This window comes from Cheilinus undulatus, linkage group 17 (assembly GCF_018320785.1).
Source record: "Cheilinus undulatus linkage group 17, ASM1832078v1, whole genome shotgun sequence".
Taxonomy (NCBI): Eukaryota; Metazoa; Chordata; class Actinopteri; order Labriformes; family Labridae; genus Cheilinus; species Cheilinus undulatus.
In genome coordinates this window covers 23421940-23437580 of record NC_054881.1, presented here as the reverse complement: position 1 = coordinate 23437580, position 15641 = coordinate 23421940, and the positions used below count along the sequence as shown (strand labels likewise).

Below are 15641 nucleotides of genomic sequence, written 5' to 3'. Positions count from 1 at the left end.
TGCTGTACTGTTTTGCCAGAAGTGAATTAAGACCATATATTAGAGCCCACTTATTACACACAGCCAAAAGACTGGAGAAGCTTATTAGACTACGACAGAGTGTTGCATATGCATTAATTTCCACGCACAGCTGCAGATTCTGTAACCTAAAAATCCTTTTAAACCTTCAAGAGAACACTGTCTTTTGCAGTTAACAGAATTAGCAAGTGACAGGAATTATTAGAGTGTGAAACATCAAAAAGTCCCTGATTGACAGAGAGTGTAATTGAGGACAACAAGGGGGAATTGGATCATTTTCATGTGCAGAACAAACTCCAACACACTATCAGTGAGGACAACCCACCACAGACAAAGTTTGGAATGAATTCTTGAAAATTTGTTGTCATATTGCAAATATATAACAAAGTTGTTTGTCTAATTTTATTAGACATAGTAAATCAAATTAATCATATTCATTCTAAAAACATATTGTAAAATGTTGAAGTGGCTGCTTTTCGTTGATATGAATACAGAGTACCTTAAGATTCTGGGTTGATCTTAGGTGGGCTAAAAAAAGTTACAAACTTATGCTCTGATTGTTGAGTTGTGAGGGCAGATAAAAAGGGCATAGTTGGGTTCAGAAGACTCTTTACTGAACACTTATTCTTTCATTAGGTTTTTCATCTAGAACTCCTGGGCACTCAATGGTGGTGTATGTCTTGTTTTTAATGACTAATGTCTTGTGTTTGATTTGAATTACTAAAAATCTGCACTTTTATTAAAGCTTTCTAACTTTTAGGTATACTCCCATGAGTCCCATCAATCATTACAATAATTTGGATCATTTTCTAATGATGGCTGCATGGTTGTACAGTGGTTAGGACTGTCATTTCTCATGTAGGAGGGTTCCTGGTTAGAATCCAATCAGAGGGACTTTGTGTGTGAACCTTACATGATCCCATGGTTAAGTTTATTGGTGGCTTTAAACTGTCAAAAGAAATGGGCATGAAAGTTTGTCTTCATACTGTATGTTAGCCTTGTGATTGCCTAGTAACATTTCAGGGTGTCATCCCCTCCCTCTCACCCAGTGACAACTGGGATTAGCTCCAGCCCCCATGGCCATGAATGGGATGAGCAGTCTCTGATAATGGGTGGTTGCATTATTAAAATGTGGAAATACAGTTTTTTGTTTTTTTTTAAATTCTATATCTTTTTATGCCTCTGCACTAGCAGTAGGTTCTTTGCAGATGACATCACACAGCAGCAGAGAACTCTCCTTGAGGGGCAAGTAGTGACCAAAAAGTCGATGTTTTGAGCCGTTTACCACTATGCCATGTCTTGGTATTTGCGTGATATTTTATCATTCTTTTCCTGACCAAGTGATTCCCTGAAAATAAAGCGGGCTCATAATTCATTATTCTATCACTAATTACAAAACCAGATGGCCAATTAAAACCAAAAACACCTCTCGTATAACAGCTAAAGTGGTTTATTAGTTAAAATCAAATATCAAAAACAAACATTTATCAAATAACATAAATATATAGACACATAACAGGTATGATACATTACAGGCTTGTAGGTAAACTTCATTCATAAATGTTTTTTAGTGATCAAAATGTATGCCAAAATCAGGGCACAAGTGGTTTCTTATTTCCATTTCATCATCTAAGGCTTTGTTACATTAACTCTGTGGCACAGATCCACACATTACATAAGGCTCTCATCCATTACCATGTCCCATTTAATAAGGAAGTCAAACATTCATCCTGCCAGACAACATCAATTTATTGTGCTTGCTTTTTGGAAACAACCCAAAAGTACAGAATGACCGCCACAAAAAAAAAACAAAATACAAAAAACATTACCTCATTGCTAAACTGCAAACTTTTCCAATTCCTGTCTTGTTCTCATCCATTGCATGCAGATTCTGTCAGACCCACACCATATGGGATCCCAGTGGTGTTTATGACAGAGTCCCTACCACTGTCTACATATGTAAGGCTGCAGGCACTGTAGCACCAGTATGACCTCAGATCGCAGCCTCATACAGGGAGGCTCACACAGTGCACAATCAAGTAAAAAGAAAATGTTGCATTGATATTCTAATGATCACAGCTTCATTTATTGGCTTGCTGATTCTAGCTCATGCGTATTTTATCATTTTTGCCAGGCAGTAAGGAAAAATGAATTTAAGAACTGAGATGTCATAAGTCTGAGTCTGTATAATAAAGTTGTGTGCTTTGTGATAGTAGACCATATTCCCACGATGTCACCTTTAGGGTAAGATTATATTCTACTAGATTTTAGATTTTACTGCATTAGTTGGTTAGGCTTTTTATTGATACATTTTTTTCTATAAATTCAGGCCTACAATCGATCTAACATATTAAGCACAGGTATGTGGATATTAACCTGCAAGGAGAATTGAAGGTAGGCAGTAGTTATGCTCTTTTCTGACTGTTTTTCTTCATTTTATTCTACTTGTCTAAAAGTGTGTAAAATCTGAGCTCAACTGGAATAGGAGTTGGTATCCAGGGAACATCCATAGTAGCGATCACAATATTGTCATACTCTAAGTGTGCCGTCACAGGAAAATGGCTGCAGTGGGAATTTGGTCTATTCTATAAAAAGCTGATTTAAGGGCTGCTTGAAGATAATGTTTCTAATGCAGAGTTATGAGGTAAATTAAGGCTGAAACAATACAAAATGCATTTCACTACATGACGATCAACAACTTTAGTTGTTTTCCCCATGAGGCAGAAAATGTCAGAACTTTTCAGATTTGTGGGTTTGTTCTTTTTTCCAGAGAATCACTATACAGCTACAGGAGATCTTTGGGTTTTAACTGTTTGTTTAAGGGAAAACGTACAATTTAAAAATGTCACCAGGGTCCATTTTGATTTCTCCTTTCACTATTCTGACATTAAATAGTCAAAGATTATTTTGTTAATTGAAAAGCTGTTTGAGATGGTCACACATACATACTACAAAATAACTGTTTGTAGCCCTACTTGTGATGAGATTACCCTCTTTCATATATAGAGGCATGTTAAACGTGGTTATAACTTGCTTTGTTAGTTCATTAGTGCATAGTGTTACATATCTGGAATGATTGTCAAGCTGATGTGGCTGTTTAGCATCTTCTAGGGCTACACTGGTGTAGATTGATAACAAAAACACATCAACACACAAATTACTTTTTTTGACAAACACATTTTTTGCATCAATTTTAGACCTTTTTTTCCCTTACTGATCCAAAAGTGAAAACTTGATCCAAACATGTAAGTAGAATAAGCTAAGTTCCGTCTTAACAAGTCAAATAACTTGTGTAACAGCATGTTCCTGCAAAAAACCAGCCTGCTCCTGCTGCAAACAGCTCCTTGACAAAATCTGTACGGAAATAAGTGGAGCTACGGAGTTCAGCCAACAGATCTTCACTGTCTGTTGCTCACTCAGAGTCTGATAGATTCAAGCCAGAAACAGATGGGAGGACCGGCCAGCTGAGAGGGAAACTTGTGCTTTGAAGTGGATTACTGTCATTACTCCCCTCCACAGCCCGACAACCTGGATAAAACTGAACTGGGCTGACAGTGCTCTGCTCGTCATGTTCTTTCTGGTTTTAGACAAGTTTGGAGATGGAGTGTTGGAGAGGATCATTAGGAAAACAAGTGTACAAAACATTTAAGGGCGTGTTATCCTACCAGTCCTTCTACCATGGAAACTCTGGAGTTACATTATCATCTCATAGGATCAACAGGATGTAAAGTGCTGATGGGCAGCAGACCAGAGAAAACATAGTGGGCCACTTACAGGTCTGCATGTGACATTTATGTTTTCTTAATTATGTATTTTGAAATTCCAATTCTACTTCCAAAGTATTCTGCAGATTATTTAGATAAATAATGTCCACTGTGAGCAGCTCAACCAAAGAGCATTTTTTCTCCCTTAGACAAATAAAGCATCGCATTCTGATGCACGACATTGTTGTCAATGTTACATTCATGCCAATACAAAACTGAATTAACAGTTTTTTGAGGGATCCTCTGCAGCTTGCAGAAGTGTCAACAGCCAAAAATAAATAAATTATTATTAAAAACTACAAAGTTAGCCAAAAAGGCAGAAATACTGTATATTTTTTTCTTTCTATTCCTTTGGAAATGTTGGCATTTATTTTTAAGTCTGGCAGAAATCTCAGAGATGAATACTTAAAAACTCTTGGAAATGTGTCTGCGTGTCTCAAGTTGGAGAAAGTTAACTAACTTAAATCAAAGCCTAACACCTACTTTCTGTCCTCTAACTGTAATTTACAAACATTTATACATTCTACCGTGGTTTATGTAATAAATATTTCATGGAAATAATACCTGTATTTCTATCTTCACTGCATTGTTGTGATTTCTGTAAAGCCTCATGGAGTATCTCAATATGAGAAATGACTGCAGCTGCTATTGTAGAATAGGAATGCCTAGGACCTACAGTTGATAAACTTTCATGCCAGCTCCATGTGTTTTTTTGAGAAGGACCATCTGTTGTTCCGTCAGCCACACAATTAACGAGGCCATGCTACCGAGGGCAAAATGCTAATCTGTCATGCTGACAGTCTCAGGGTCAGAGACCAGGTTTGAAGTCGTGCGGGATGGACGGAGGGTGAAACATGAGAGAGACAGGCAGGTTAAATCAAGATGACCTGTTTGAGAGTGGAGTTCATCAGGCCACTCTTCACTTAATGGACTTCTTGGAAAGGACTTCCTGGTTTGATGGCATGTGAAGTGGACTGATGGATGCAGTAGGAGGGTGGCTGCTGGTGACTGAGGTGATGCGGTGTGCACCTCTTTCTTCCAGTTCTTCATCCTGTGAATCAGAGGGCAAGGTAAAATATGGATATAGAAAGGCACTTTCTTCAATAAGAATACCAAGAATGTCTTTGTACAGCCAGAAGGCTTTTTAATGCACATAAAAACATTTAAGTGCTGCACAAATACATTCCATCTTTTCACAATCTCAGATCAGATTTGATCTAAACCCCTCCTTTACCTCTTCTGATCTCTGAAGTAACGCTTTTAAGCATTCACCTACAAAAAAGGCTTTCCTCTAATTCTTTCTTTAATGGCCTGAGCTGGACACCTTCAATCCATTCTCACTAATTATCTCTTTACTCTACGCTGTCTGTGGTGCTTGTAACAGATGTGCTTTATCAGCTGATGGATTAAGTAGGAGAACCTTGTTTGAATACAATCCAGTGTAAACAGACTAAGCAGCTTTTCTTTAAATCAGGCTGACACACTCTGGAGTAGTGGATGTCAAGGTTGGTGCCTGTTTTGTTGGGAGCTATTTATGAATTTATTTATTTGCCATTTAAAGTTTCTGTGAGGAGTTTTTTTTTTGTTTTGTTTTTTTTTTTTGTTTGTTTTTTTTTACAACTGAAATGAACACTGATGCCTCTAAATGGCCTATAAATGCAAACTAGACCATCAGGAAGATGTTTGATATATATCTATACAGTTATTTTTTCACGTTGACAACTGTAGTTTCAGAGCAGGTATCAGCCGAGGTCTTTTAAGACTGAAGAAACATATAACATACATACATTTTCCACACCAAAAGACTACATTAAGTAGCCCATTTCCTGGACCCGTCTGTGTGTGGAGGCTCTTGATTCACTGACTCCAGCCTCAGTCAACTCTTTGTGAAGCTACCCTATCTTCTTGAATCTGCTTTGACAATCCTCTACGGCTGAGCTCATCCCTGCTGCTTGTGCGCATTTTCTTACCAAACCTTTACCCTTCAGTCAACTTCCCATGAATATTCTTTGATCCTCTGAGAACAGCCTGCCATTTTAGCAATGACCTTCTGTGGCTTACTCTCTTTGTGGATTGTCTTCTGGACAATAGTCAAGTCAGCAGTCTTCCCCATGATTGTAGTTGAGTTCTAATACTATGAGATAGTGCATTTTTTACTTCCATGAGCTATAAGCCAAGATAACTTTGGCATAAAATTAAAGTATTGAAATATTATATTTTGTATAAGATGAAGATAGAGATGCACCTGTAATGTATTGCAAATTCTTACAAACTCCCACTTCTGTCTTTTCATCATACTTTTTTATAAGAGCAACTGGAATAGCAGAATTTTCTACTGATTTTGAAAACCTTCTAAAAAAAAAAACTAAATATAAAAGTCTATCAGAGTAAAACAAATCAACTCAATAATGAACACCTCAACTCTCTAATATTCCCTCCATCTACCCACATATTAATTCGCAATATTTACAAAAAGATACAAATAAATCCTCTCTATGATGTTCTATCTCTAATTATGTTTTTACAGCTCCATGGACAAAACATGCCTTCTCTGATGTTAGTAGATAAGACTATGAAAAGCTGCTGGCTGGAAAATATTACTATGATTCTGAAAGGTGAAATATTCAAATATTCAAATATTTACCTGGCTCTAGTGGCCAAGTATGCATAAAGCATGAAAAGAATTTTGACTAACTTACTTTACTGTCTTTGTACAGCACTAAATATGAAACCACCAATATATAAAAGCCTTTAGAAGTCAATAGAGCAAAGGCAAGGAGTGTAAGTTACATTAAAATAAACATATTTAAAAACCCTGTAATTATGTGTCAGATTAGATATTTTTTTAAGTTTTTACCTTTTGACAGTGTTGATAGATTTATGAAAGATGAAAGGTTAATATTCACATGATCAACTATATGACCATAAAGTCAAGAAAAACTAAGTCAAGATAATTGTATTTACAAGCACAGCGGCTCATGTGTCACAGGAATTGTTCTGACAGTGTGACTCATTTGGAATCATTGATTTTGTCCCTGAATTCTTGTCACACCCCTACAACATTCTCCAGGCTGAACTAACAACTTAAACATTTATTTTTTTCAATTAGATGTCCCTGTCTTGTCTTGTAACTTATCTTGGACAATAATGTATGGTATAATTGATCAGTTTTAAAGCATTACCTGGCCTGACTCCAGGACGATCTATTGTTGAACAAAGGCCAACAAAACACTTTTCGCTTTCCCTGAGTAGTTTAAGTGCTATACTTAACAGAAAGAACCCCACAGTGTCAGCCATTATCACCAGTGTTCGCACCGTGTCAGCCGTCTCCTCCCCTTCAGTGTGCTCTTCGTGGCACTGATTGTATAGCTCCATGTCAGACAGAGCGCTCTCCAGAGCCTCCTCCTCATAGTCAGTGTGGTAGTCTGACTCCTCTGATGGAGGGAGTTGGGTAGAGGACCGGAAGCAAAGAAGCACATTGTGGGTGAATAAGTTGGAATATGTGGTGTGTCGAAGAGGTGACAAAGAAAAGTGGGTGTGCAGGTGAATGAGTCAGAAAAGCAAAACATGTGCAATATTGTGAGGAGTCAAACAGGGCAGTTTGATGACAAAGAGGTTATAAATATAGAGAGGAGAAGAAGAATAGAAGGAAAATAACTCAGAAACATCAGAGAATCTCTCTACATGTTTGAATCTCTAAAATAGATTCAAACATGTAAAACTTTCTAAAAGAAAATCTGAGATTAACACAGGCCCTACTTCCTATTGGACTTAACTTTTCTATCAGCATGTTAAAAACAGTTTGATTCAAATATCAAATCTGTGATTACAAGTCAGAAATACATTATTCTTCTGTATTACATAGCTGTGCCATTACAGAATGACAGGGAAAAAACATTCAAAGACAAATAAGAGCCTGCACTAGAGCAAGAATTACAGATTATAAATGTAAAAGGATTCATCATTCGTATACTACCTGGCTTGACATGTCATTGGGTGCGAATTCAAACAAGATGGTGAACTCCTGTGTGTCCAAGCAATATTCCTATGTAACTGGTTTAAACACCATCAAATAGCTAGTAATTAGGGCTGTCAGAGTTAAAGCTTTAATTATGATTAATACAGTCCACAATTAAATGGAAATGCAAACATTGGCTAGAAAAGAAGCAATTTTCTCTAAAGTGTGCTTTGGGTATGGATAGCTGTGCAGAGTATGTGGCATTTGAGGGTAAGTTGCAGGACTTTAGTTTGCCCTGCTCCAGTCAAGGTACTACATAACATGAGCACACCTCCTAATGAGAAGACAAGGGTGGGGACGGCTAATGCCGCATCAGTCATCCTGGGCAGTGACTGTTCTGCGGGGCCTTTTAGATTCTGCCTCTAAATTGGGACACAACATAAGCATGCTGGTCTAAGTGATAGTGTACGGCTGTGTATCGGTAGCTTTACCATCCACCACTGGACATTTGACGGGCTCGATACGGGACACAATTTCAGCCAAGTCAGTAAAAGATGCATTGGGACATGTAACCACCTGAAACACAAAAAACCCACTATTAAAACATACATACCTTAAAGAAATCATCTTTTAATCTTCAAGCTAACTAGTGTATAGTTTTCTAACTACAACAGCTGCTTGATGTCAACACCTTGTCTGTCAGAAAAGTACAATGCACTCCTGCCTTCAAACACTGGTGAAAACAGAGGGATGTGTCATGTAAGCAACCTGATTTGGTATCCAGGAGATGAAAACGGCACAATCTGTTTGTACATTTTCATACTGATAGCTGTTACTCAAAAGTGATATGAATCATAACAGGAAACTATGGAAAGAGCTTTGATGTAGACTCTCTTTTTGCTTTTTACATGCTAAAATGACTCATCTTTGTACAATAAAACACTTGTTAAATACAATAAAACTACCACTGATGATTTCTTTTAGGGTATGATTGAGGATGGGGCAAATAACTGGTCGTGTTATGTTCACCCATGAAATGATCAAAATATGAAGATACTTTTCCTCTATTTACTTATCCTAGAACTACAATAAATGATGATTTGTATAATCACTCTCTTCCTTCCCCCTCTGCTTCCAAATCTCTGCCACCAGTTTGCCTTTTCTTTGTTCAGCATTTTGTGTGACAACACCAAGCACTCTTTAGTATTTACTATCTATCACAGGAAGAGTTGCAATATTTCTCCTGAGAGTTGCACCCTACAGAGATACCAGAAAATAGAAAGGAAACTCATTAACTGCCTGTGTGGGATGGTTCCTTTTAAAAAGAGAGAATTGGGCATATTTATAGTTTCTATTCTTGAATAAAGACTGTAGCTCCATTGTTGTTTCTCTGCAGCATTGTTCAGGTTCATTTGTTGCTCTGTATTGATCGTCACAACTTTTTTTAGAATCAACCCTGCTATTTTCCCTTCACCCTCATGTTGTTTCATCTGTCTTAATCTTTCTCTTCCCTCCCTTGTTCTACTGGGTCTATAAGATTGCAGGGGAACAAATTTGGTATGCAGTAAATCAGATTCTCTGTACTTAAAACGCATCCTGATGAATCGTTTTAATTTTATTACTGAGACAGTATTGAGGCCCAGGGCCATCAACATGAGGCTGCTGCAGTTTCAACACAGCTGACGATGAGAACATACTGAGGAAAATTCAGGGATAAAAGTAAATGGATAGAACCAATATAAATACAGATGGGGTCAATCAAATGCGCATTAGTTTAAAATGAGATAACAGATGATGACAATTCTCAAGAAATTGTTTATGCTGATGTAAAACTGAGCTTTCAGTGCTGCTCTTTGCTCTTCTTTAAATAAATCAATGTCATCCAGTTCTAATAAAACTGCTGCTTTAGCTACATCCAAGCTAATGGCTTTAACGGCAGCAGCCAGTTTACTGGCTTGCAGTACAATTAAACCCCACCCATAATTACCACAAATGCCGAGGCCTGTTGGGAGAAGAGTAAGTCATCTTTTCTGACACTTTTTTACACTACATCCAAAAAGTCGCTTCATCGGCAGCCAATGTCTAGCATCTTCCAGTACAACTAAACCACGGCCATAGCTACCGCCTCATTCACCTAAAATGATGCTGATTGGTTAGTCAATTCTAAGATGGAGCACAGACCAGCAAATGGTACAGGGTATTAAAGACTCCATGAACTCTGGGGAACTCGGTTTAAATGTGCAAAAAGTGCACATAACTTCAGTCTTATCTGGCATGATCTTAAAGCTGAACTTGCCATTCAAAAGTCTGTCTTTTATTCATTTCTACTTGCTTACTACTAACAACATCACTACAGCACCACTTCCTGATGTTGCAAACTACAGGATGGGTCTAGGGTCATAAAGAACACATGCGTTAATTGTGCGACAAAAAGAATAGTGCCATTAGAATGAATTCAAGTTAACACGGTATTAAGGGGTCAACTTTGACAGCACTAGTTTTAATATTTGGTAACGCAGTAATCTATCAAGTTACATTTAAAAGTAACACTACCCAACACTGACCATGGGTCACTGAGGTTCATTACCAATGTACTCATTGTCATCTTTATGGATCACACATAGACAAAATTATTGACATATCTTTATTCATAACATCATACTAAAACTGCTCCATCTTACTTTTATGATTCTATTAATGTTAAAAGTGCTGGAATCTACAGTCTTTACTCTGTGACTCAGTCAAAAGACTCATTTTTGCTCTATGGGAAAAGGAGTTTCAGGTACACCACTTGTGTCTTGGGGAGCTGGTCTCTTAAATCTTTTTAAAAGTATACTGATGGTGTTGGAGGAAGATGCATCAACTTGTGGATGTTTCCAGTGATGACTTTGTCCTCTGTAACCAGGATTTGATTGATCTGTGTTTGTGATAGTTTTCTGTTGTAACTCTGTTGATTGTGCTTCGCTAGGACACTCTTGTAAATGAGATCATTGATCTCATTGAGGCTTTTCTGGTTAAATCAATTTGAATAATAATAAACATTTAAATCTTTAAATCCTGCTCTTTTGACTGCAGATCTGTCCTTTAATTATGTTTTAACTTCAATGTAAAGCAATTTTAATTGCCTCTGTGTACGGAACATGTTTTGCTAATAAAGCTGCCTAGTCTACTGACTTTGTATTGGATCACTGAGCAATACCAACATTGGACTGGTTTTACTCACTTTATAGGTTTTCCCTCCCTCCTTACTCACATTGTTCTTGCTTTGTGTGTTGTGAAACTCCTCCTGATGTCTGTCTTTCATCATCTTTTCCACCACTCCGCTGCGACTCCACACGTCAAACACGGTCTTTCCATGCTGGTATCCCACCTCCTACAAACATAGAAATAATCACATTTTTATTAATTCTCTTTACCAACAAGCCAAAAGAATAAAACATGTTTAAGAGAAACTGTTGGGGATTTGTTTTTGAAACAACATTTTTGTATTGATTTAAAATCAGGGAGTAAATAAAGATTTTGGAGGAAAATAAAAGTACAAAAACAAGTTTTAAAACTTACAGCAATCTCATCAAACTTTCCAAACTCCAGAGTCCTGTATCTGTCAATTGGAGGTCTGATGTACTCGCAGTAGTCACTGTTCTTCACAGACTCTAGCTGCCTCACGCAGCACACGTAGGCCAACCTCGTCTGAATCTCTGCCATGTTTAACACCTAAGACCAGGAGTGAAATGAGAAATGAACATACGCATCACTGCAAAGAAAATACTTTCAAAAATGTCCTCATTGTTATTCATAGAGCTCATTTACTTTTACACATCCTCGCACATCAACTGTTGTGTCTTCAGTTTTAATCAATCTGTTACCTTTACTTTCTCTGCCAGGGGGTTGAGGCGTTTCCATAGCAGCCACCAGCCAGAGAGCGCATCGCCATAATTAGTGAGGTTGGTTTCATCCCGGCTGCCCACGTCGATAGCTATCACCACTTTGGCCCCCATGGAGCGAGCCACATCAGCTGGGAGGAAAGGCGGACACGGGAAGAAAGGTGGGACAGAAGATGAGACAACGTTGTGAAATACTCCTACAGAAGAGTGGAACATGACGAAATCAAGGCAGTGAGAGAAAAAAACTTCAAAAGGATGGGTGTCACAGACCTGGCAGGTTGTTGATGTAGCCTCCGTCCATCAGCAGGTGTCCGTCTTTGGGGTCACAGAGAGGAGGCAGGTATCCAGATAGAGACATGCTGGCACGGACGTACCGCCACAGGGAGCCTGAAACAGCAGACAGGCAGTTTGTTTAGTTTATGTCCTTGAAGCACTTTGCATTTTATTTAAATCAACCAACCAGAAAAGACAGAAAATCAAACCAATCGTTACAGGTAATTTAAGGGTCAGTTCACTGATGAGGACAGTGGTTACACAAGATTCTCTTTTGTAGTTTAAAAAAACAGGATAAAAGGATTCAAACAGAACACTTTTTATTTAAAGCTCCCTTGAAGACTTCTTTACTTGATATGAAACGCAATGAAATTAATCCTTATGTCTATTTATGACCTAGAGTAGAGTCTCTAACCAGGCTAATTAGGTAAAAGCACACTTTTATAATAAAGTGAAATGCAGCAGCTGTGGACTGTGGAAACTTCTCACTGGACTTCAGTCACCTTGGATTCTGTACCTCTCTGATCTTCCTCCAGACTTTGGGACCTTGATTTCCAAATGAAATGAAAAAAATTTGGTTCTTCTAAAAACAGGACTTTGGACCACGGAGCAACAGCCAAGTTCTATTTCTATTTAGCCGAAGTGAGACGCTGATGAAGTTGTCTGTGGTTCAGGACTGGATTGGCATTAGGAACATAACACTTGTAGCCGCTTTCCTGGACCCGTCTGTGTCCAGCCTCAGTCCACTCCTTGTGAACCCCCCTAAGTTCTTGAATCTGCTTTGATTGACAATCCTCTGAAGGCTGAGCTCATCCCTGTTGTTTGTGAACCTTTTCTTACCACTTTTCCCGTTGGTCAACTTTCCATGAATATTCTTTGATACAGTCTCGGAGAACAGCCTGCACTTTTAGCAATGTCCTTCTATGGCTTACCCTCCTTGAGGAGGGTGTTGAAGATTGTCTTCTGGACAACTGTCAAGTCAGCAGTCTTCCTAATGATAACAGTTGTGTGTACTGAATCATAGTGAGAAAATAAAGGCTCAGGGAACTTTTGCAAATCTGACTTTGCCAGAATATTCTAATATCTTAAGATAGTGCATTTTTAATTTCGATAGGCTGTAACCTGTAACCATCAAGATTTAAACAAAAAAGTCTTGAAATTTTTCACTTTTTATGACATGAATCTAAAATATATAGAAATTTAACTTTCTGAAGGAAATAACAGGAAAAAAAATAACTTCTACATGATTTTATTTTTTGAGATGCTGGGTGAGATCTTCAATTATCAATCTTGTTCAAGATATCACCAATGGTTTTTGCCTGATATTTAGTTAGTTCCTTGAGAATCTTGGGAAATAACTGAAATTAACGAATCATCATGAGAAAACCAGCATTGTTATGCTGAGATAATCACATAGATGTGTTGAAAAACAACCAAAATGTTGTGGTTATCACAGGAAAACAGAGTAGTTAAAAAGGAAGGATGCACGCCCTCTTAAGGTTTCCATACATATCAGTACTTCTTTTCTAACTTATTGCTTATGTTTCTTTTTCTATCCCTTTTTTACCATATAAAGTGTTGTATACTGGCATATATAACAAATCTAAATTACATAACATCCTTTTTTGGATATTTTCCATACTTCTCGATGCATATCTACTGTAAAAAAGTAACTGCAGTGCCTCTATTCCCCCTCAGGGATAAATAAAGTATTTCTGGTTTTGATTCAGACTGTACCTACCATCAGTGTGTACTCTCATGGCTGAGGCAGTGATGTCGGTAGTGATATTAAAATACGGGATCCAAAGGTCCTGCATACACAAAAGGTTACACAGAAAAGATAAAAATAAAACTCACTAGGTTTGCAACACCAAAGTCTATTTCTGGATGTTTACCTGCTGAAAATAATTATTTTCCATGCTGTCTCCTTCAGTACCAAGATAACCCCATCTCACTCACCTCAATCTGTTTGCTTTTGAAGACATTGCTGATGCTGGAGTTGAAGGAAGCGCCTGAAAACATGGAGGTGATTGGGTATGTCAGATCCAGAACCTTCTTAAACACTGATGTCATTTCCTGCAGGGAGAGACAAAAGAAAACAAAGGTCATATTGGGATAGATTTGATGTAATTTTAATGAAAATAACTGATTTTCAGTGCAGCAGAAGATTTTTTTTTAGCCTTCGAACAGGTGTGAGCACAGATTTTGTTTGTAGTTTAGAAATCTTATCAGTCCCTTAAAAAGCATCCATGGAAAGGACACATTTTTCATCAATACTGCTTTTATTTTAATTTAGTGGAAGCAGCAACCCAGCCAGCTGCTTCTAAATAGAACTTTCAGAACCAAGGACAGACCAAATAAGGGGCTGGAAATACTGGAGGAAGACAAATGGTACCACATGTTCAGCCCGTGGATCAGGAAACTGAGCAGGTGTCTCAAATTAGCCCTCATGGATCGTCTCACTATTAGAAAGAAAATGACGTATTTATATCGAAACCGAACAACGTTTTCTTCATTATGTTAATATGCAAATCATTCAGGGCTCACTGCAACCCATTACTTTTGATGGGTAATCAGCAGAGTAGGGTTAATTATATCAGAAGTGAAATCAGGGTTTAGACACTATTAACATTTCAAAAACGTGCCGTTGGAAGAATCACCTTCACAAGGACAGACTTTCACAGGGATGAAAATATTCCTCCCCACTAAAGACTGTAGAGGGAGGAGATGCTGTAAATATATATATATTTAATGTATTTTTTTACTAAAACATCACACTAAAAGCATCCACTTAATACAACAATTTCTACATGTGCATAAAAATTCGCCCTCCACAGAGATATCACAGTGGTGCATTGTCTCTTCAGGCTCTGTAGTCAGCAGATGTTATGTAACATGCCCTCAATGTTTGATCAAGGTCAAGATACATCAACATTTCACAATATGTTATTCAAACACAGGTTGAAAAGAACAGGAAAAAAGGGGCTTTTCCTCCTTGGTGCAGTGACTTTATTACACAGAATTTTCCTTATTTCCAATCAGGGAGGTTAACTGTCAACTATCTTATTCCACATGTGTTTCATGGCACCTCCTTGGAGCGGCTGTGACTCAGTGGACAGGTCAGAAGGTGGGGGGTTCACTCTCTATCCTGCCACATGTTAACGTGTCCTTGGGCAAGACACTTAGCCCAAATTGCTCACACTGTGCCTCAGTAGTCAGTGAATATGTATGAATGTGAATAAATGGATTAGTTGACACTGATGGGCATTCTACATAGCAACATTTTCCATCAGTGTGTGACTGCACTGCAAATCAGCTTGCATCTAAAGTGCTTTGAGTAGTCATACGACTAGAAAAGCATTATCCAGGTCCATTTACCATTTATCGAAGGCATTCGGCTCTTTGATACTCTGAAAATGGTCACAAAAAACTCCAAACTTTTGTAAAAAGTTTCAAGCCAACTTGAACGCATCATCATACAACTGTAAGCTAGCTTTTTAAGTATGCTAATTAGCGTCTCCTGCCGATTTCAACACAGACTTCAGCACTGGATTACTTTTTTAACCAATGGGACCTACTACAAAGTTTGGGAGAACTTTTCACAGCCCATCTTGGTGGATAAAGAGGTTATGTCGTGTGAAATCTGAGGATAGCTTTGCCTATGACGCAGCTGCAGATATGAAGGAGTCTCCACTCCCCCTCCTCTGAGGCTGACAGTTGAAGGTAGAATCAATTTGATTCACA

At 38.0% G+C, this 15641-nt stretch overlaps 1 protein-coding gene across 1 annotated transcript in view; it reads right to left on the bottom strand.

The window, feature by feature from the left end:
* Nucleotides 1-1452: 1452 nt before the first annotated feature.
* pnpla7a (patatin-like phospholipase domain containing 7a) overlaps nucleotides 1453-15641 on the bottom strand; it is a 48237-nt gene continuing 34048 nt past the window's right edge. Inside the window, exons 28-36 of the mRNA XM_041810719.1 lie at nucleotides 13857-13973; nucleotides 13639-13708; nucleotides 11895-12011; nucleotides 11607-11755; nucleotides 11302-11454; nucleotides 10994-11113; nucleotides 8232-8316; nucleotides 7098-7216; nucleotides 1453-4833 (exon numbers count right to left, since the gene is read on the bottom strand). Of these exons, the coding sequence (XP_041666653.1) occupies nucleotides 4702-4833; nucleotides 7098-7216; nucleotides 8232-8316; nucleotides 10994-11113; nucleotides 11302-11454; nucleotides 11607-11755; nucleotides 11895-12011; nucleotides 13639-13708; nucleotides 13857-13973 (1062 nt within the window). The 3' untranslated portion in view covers nucleotides 1453-4701. The remainder of the gene's footprint in view (nucleotides 4834-7097; nucleotides 7217-8231; nucleotides 8317-10993; nucleotides 11114-11301; nucleotides 11455-11606; nucleotides 11756-11894; nucleotides 12012-13638; nucleotides 13709-13856; nucleotides 13974-15641) is intronic.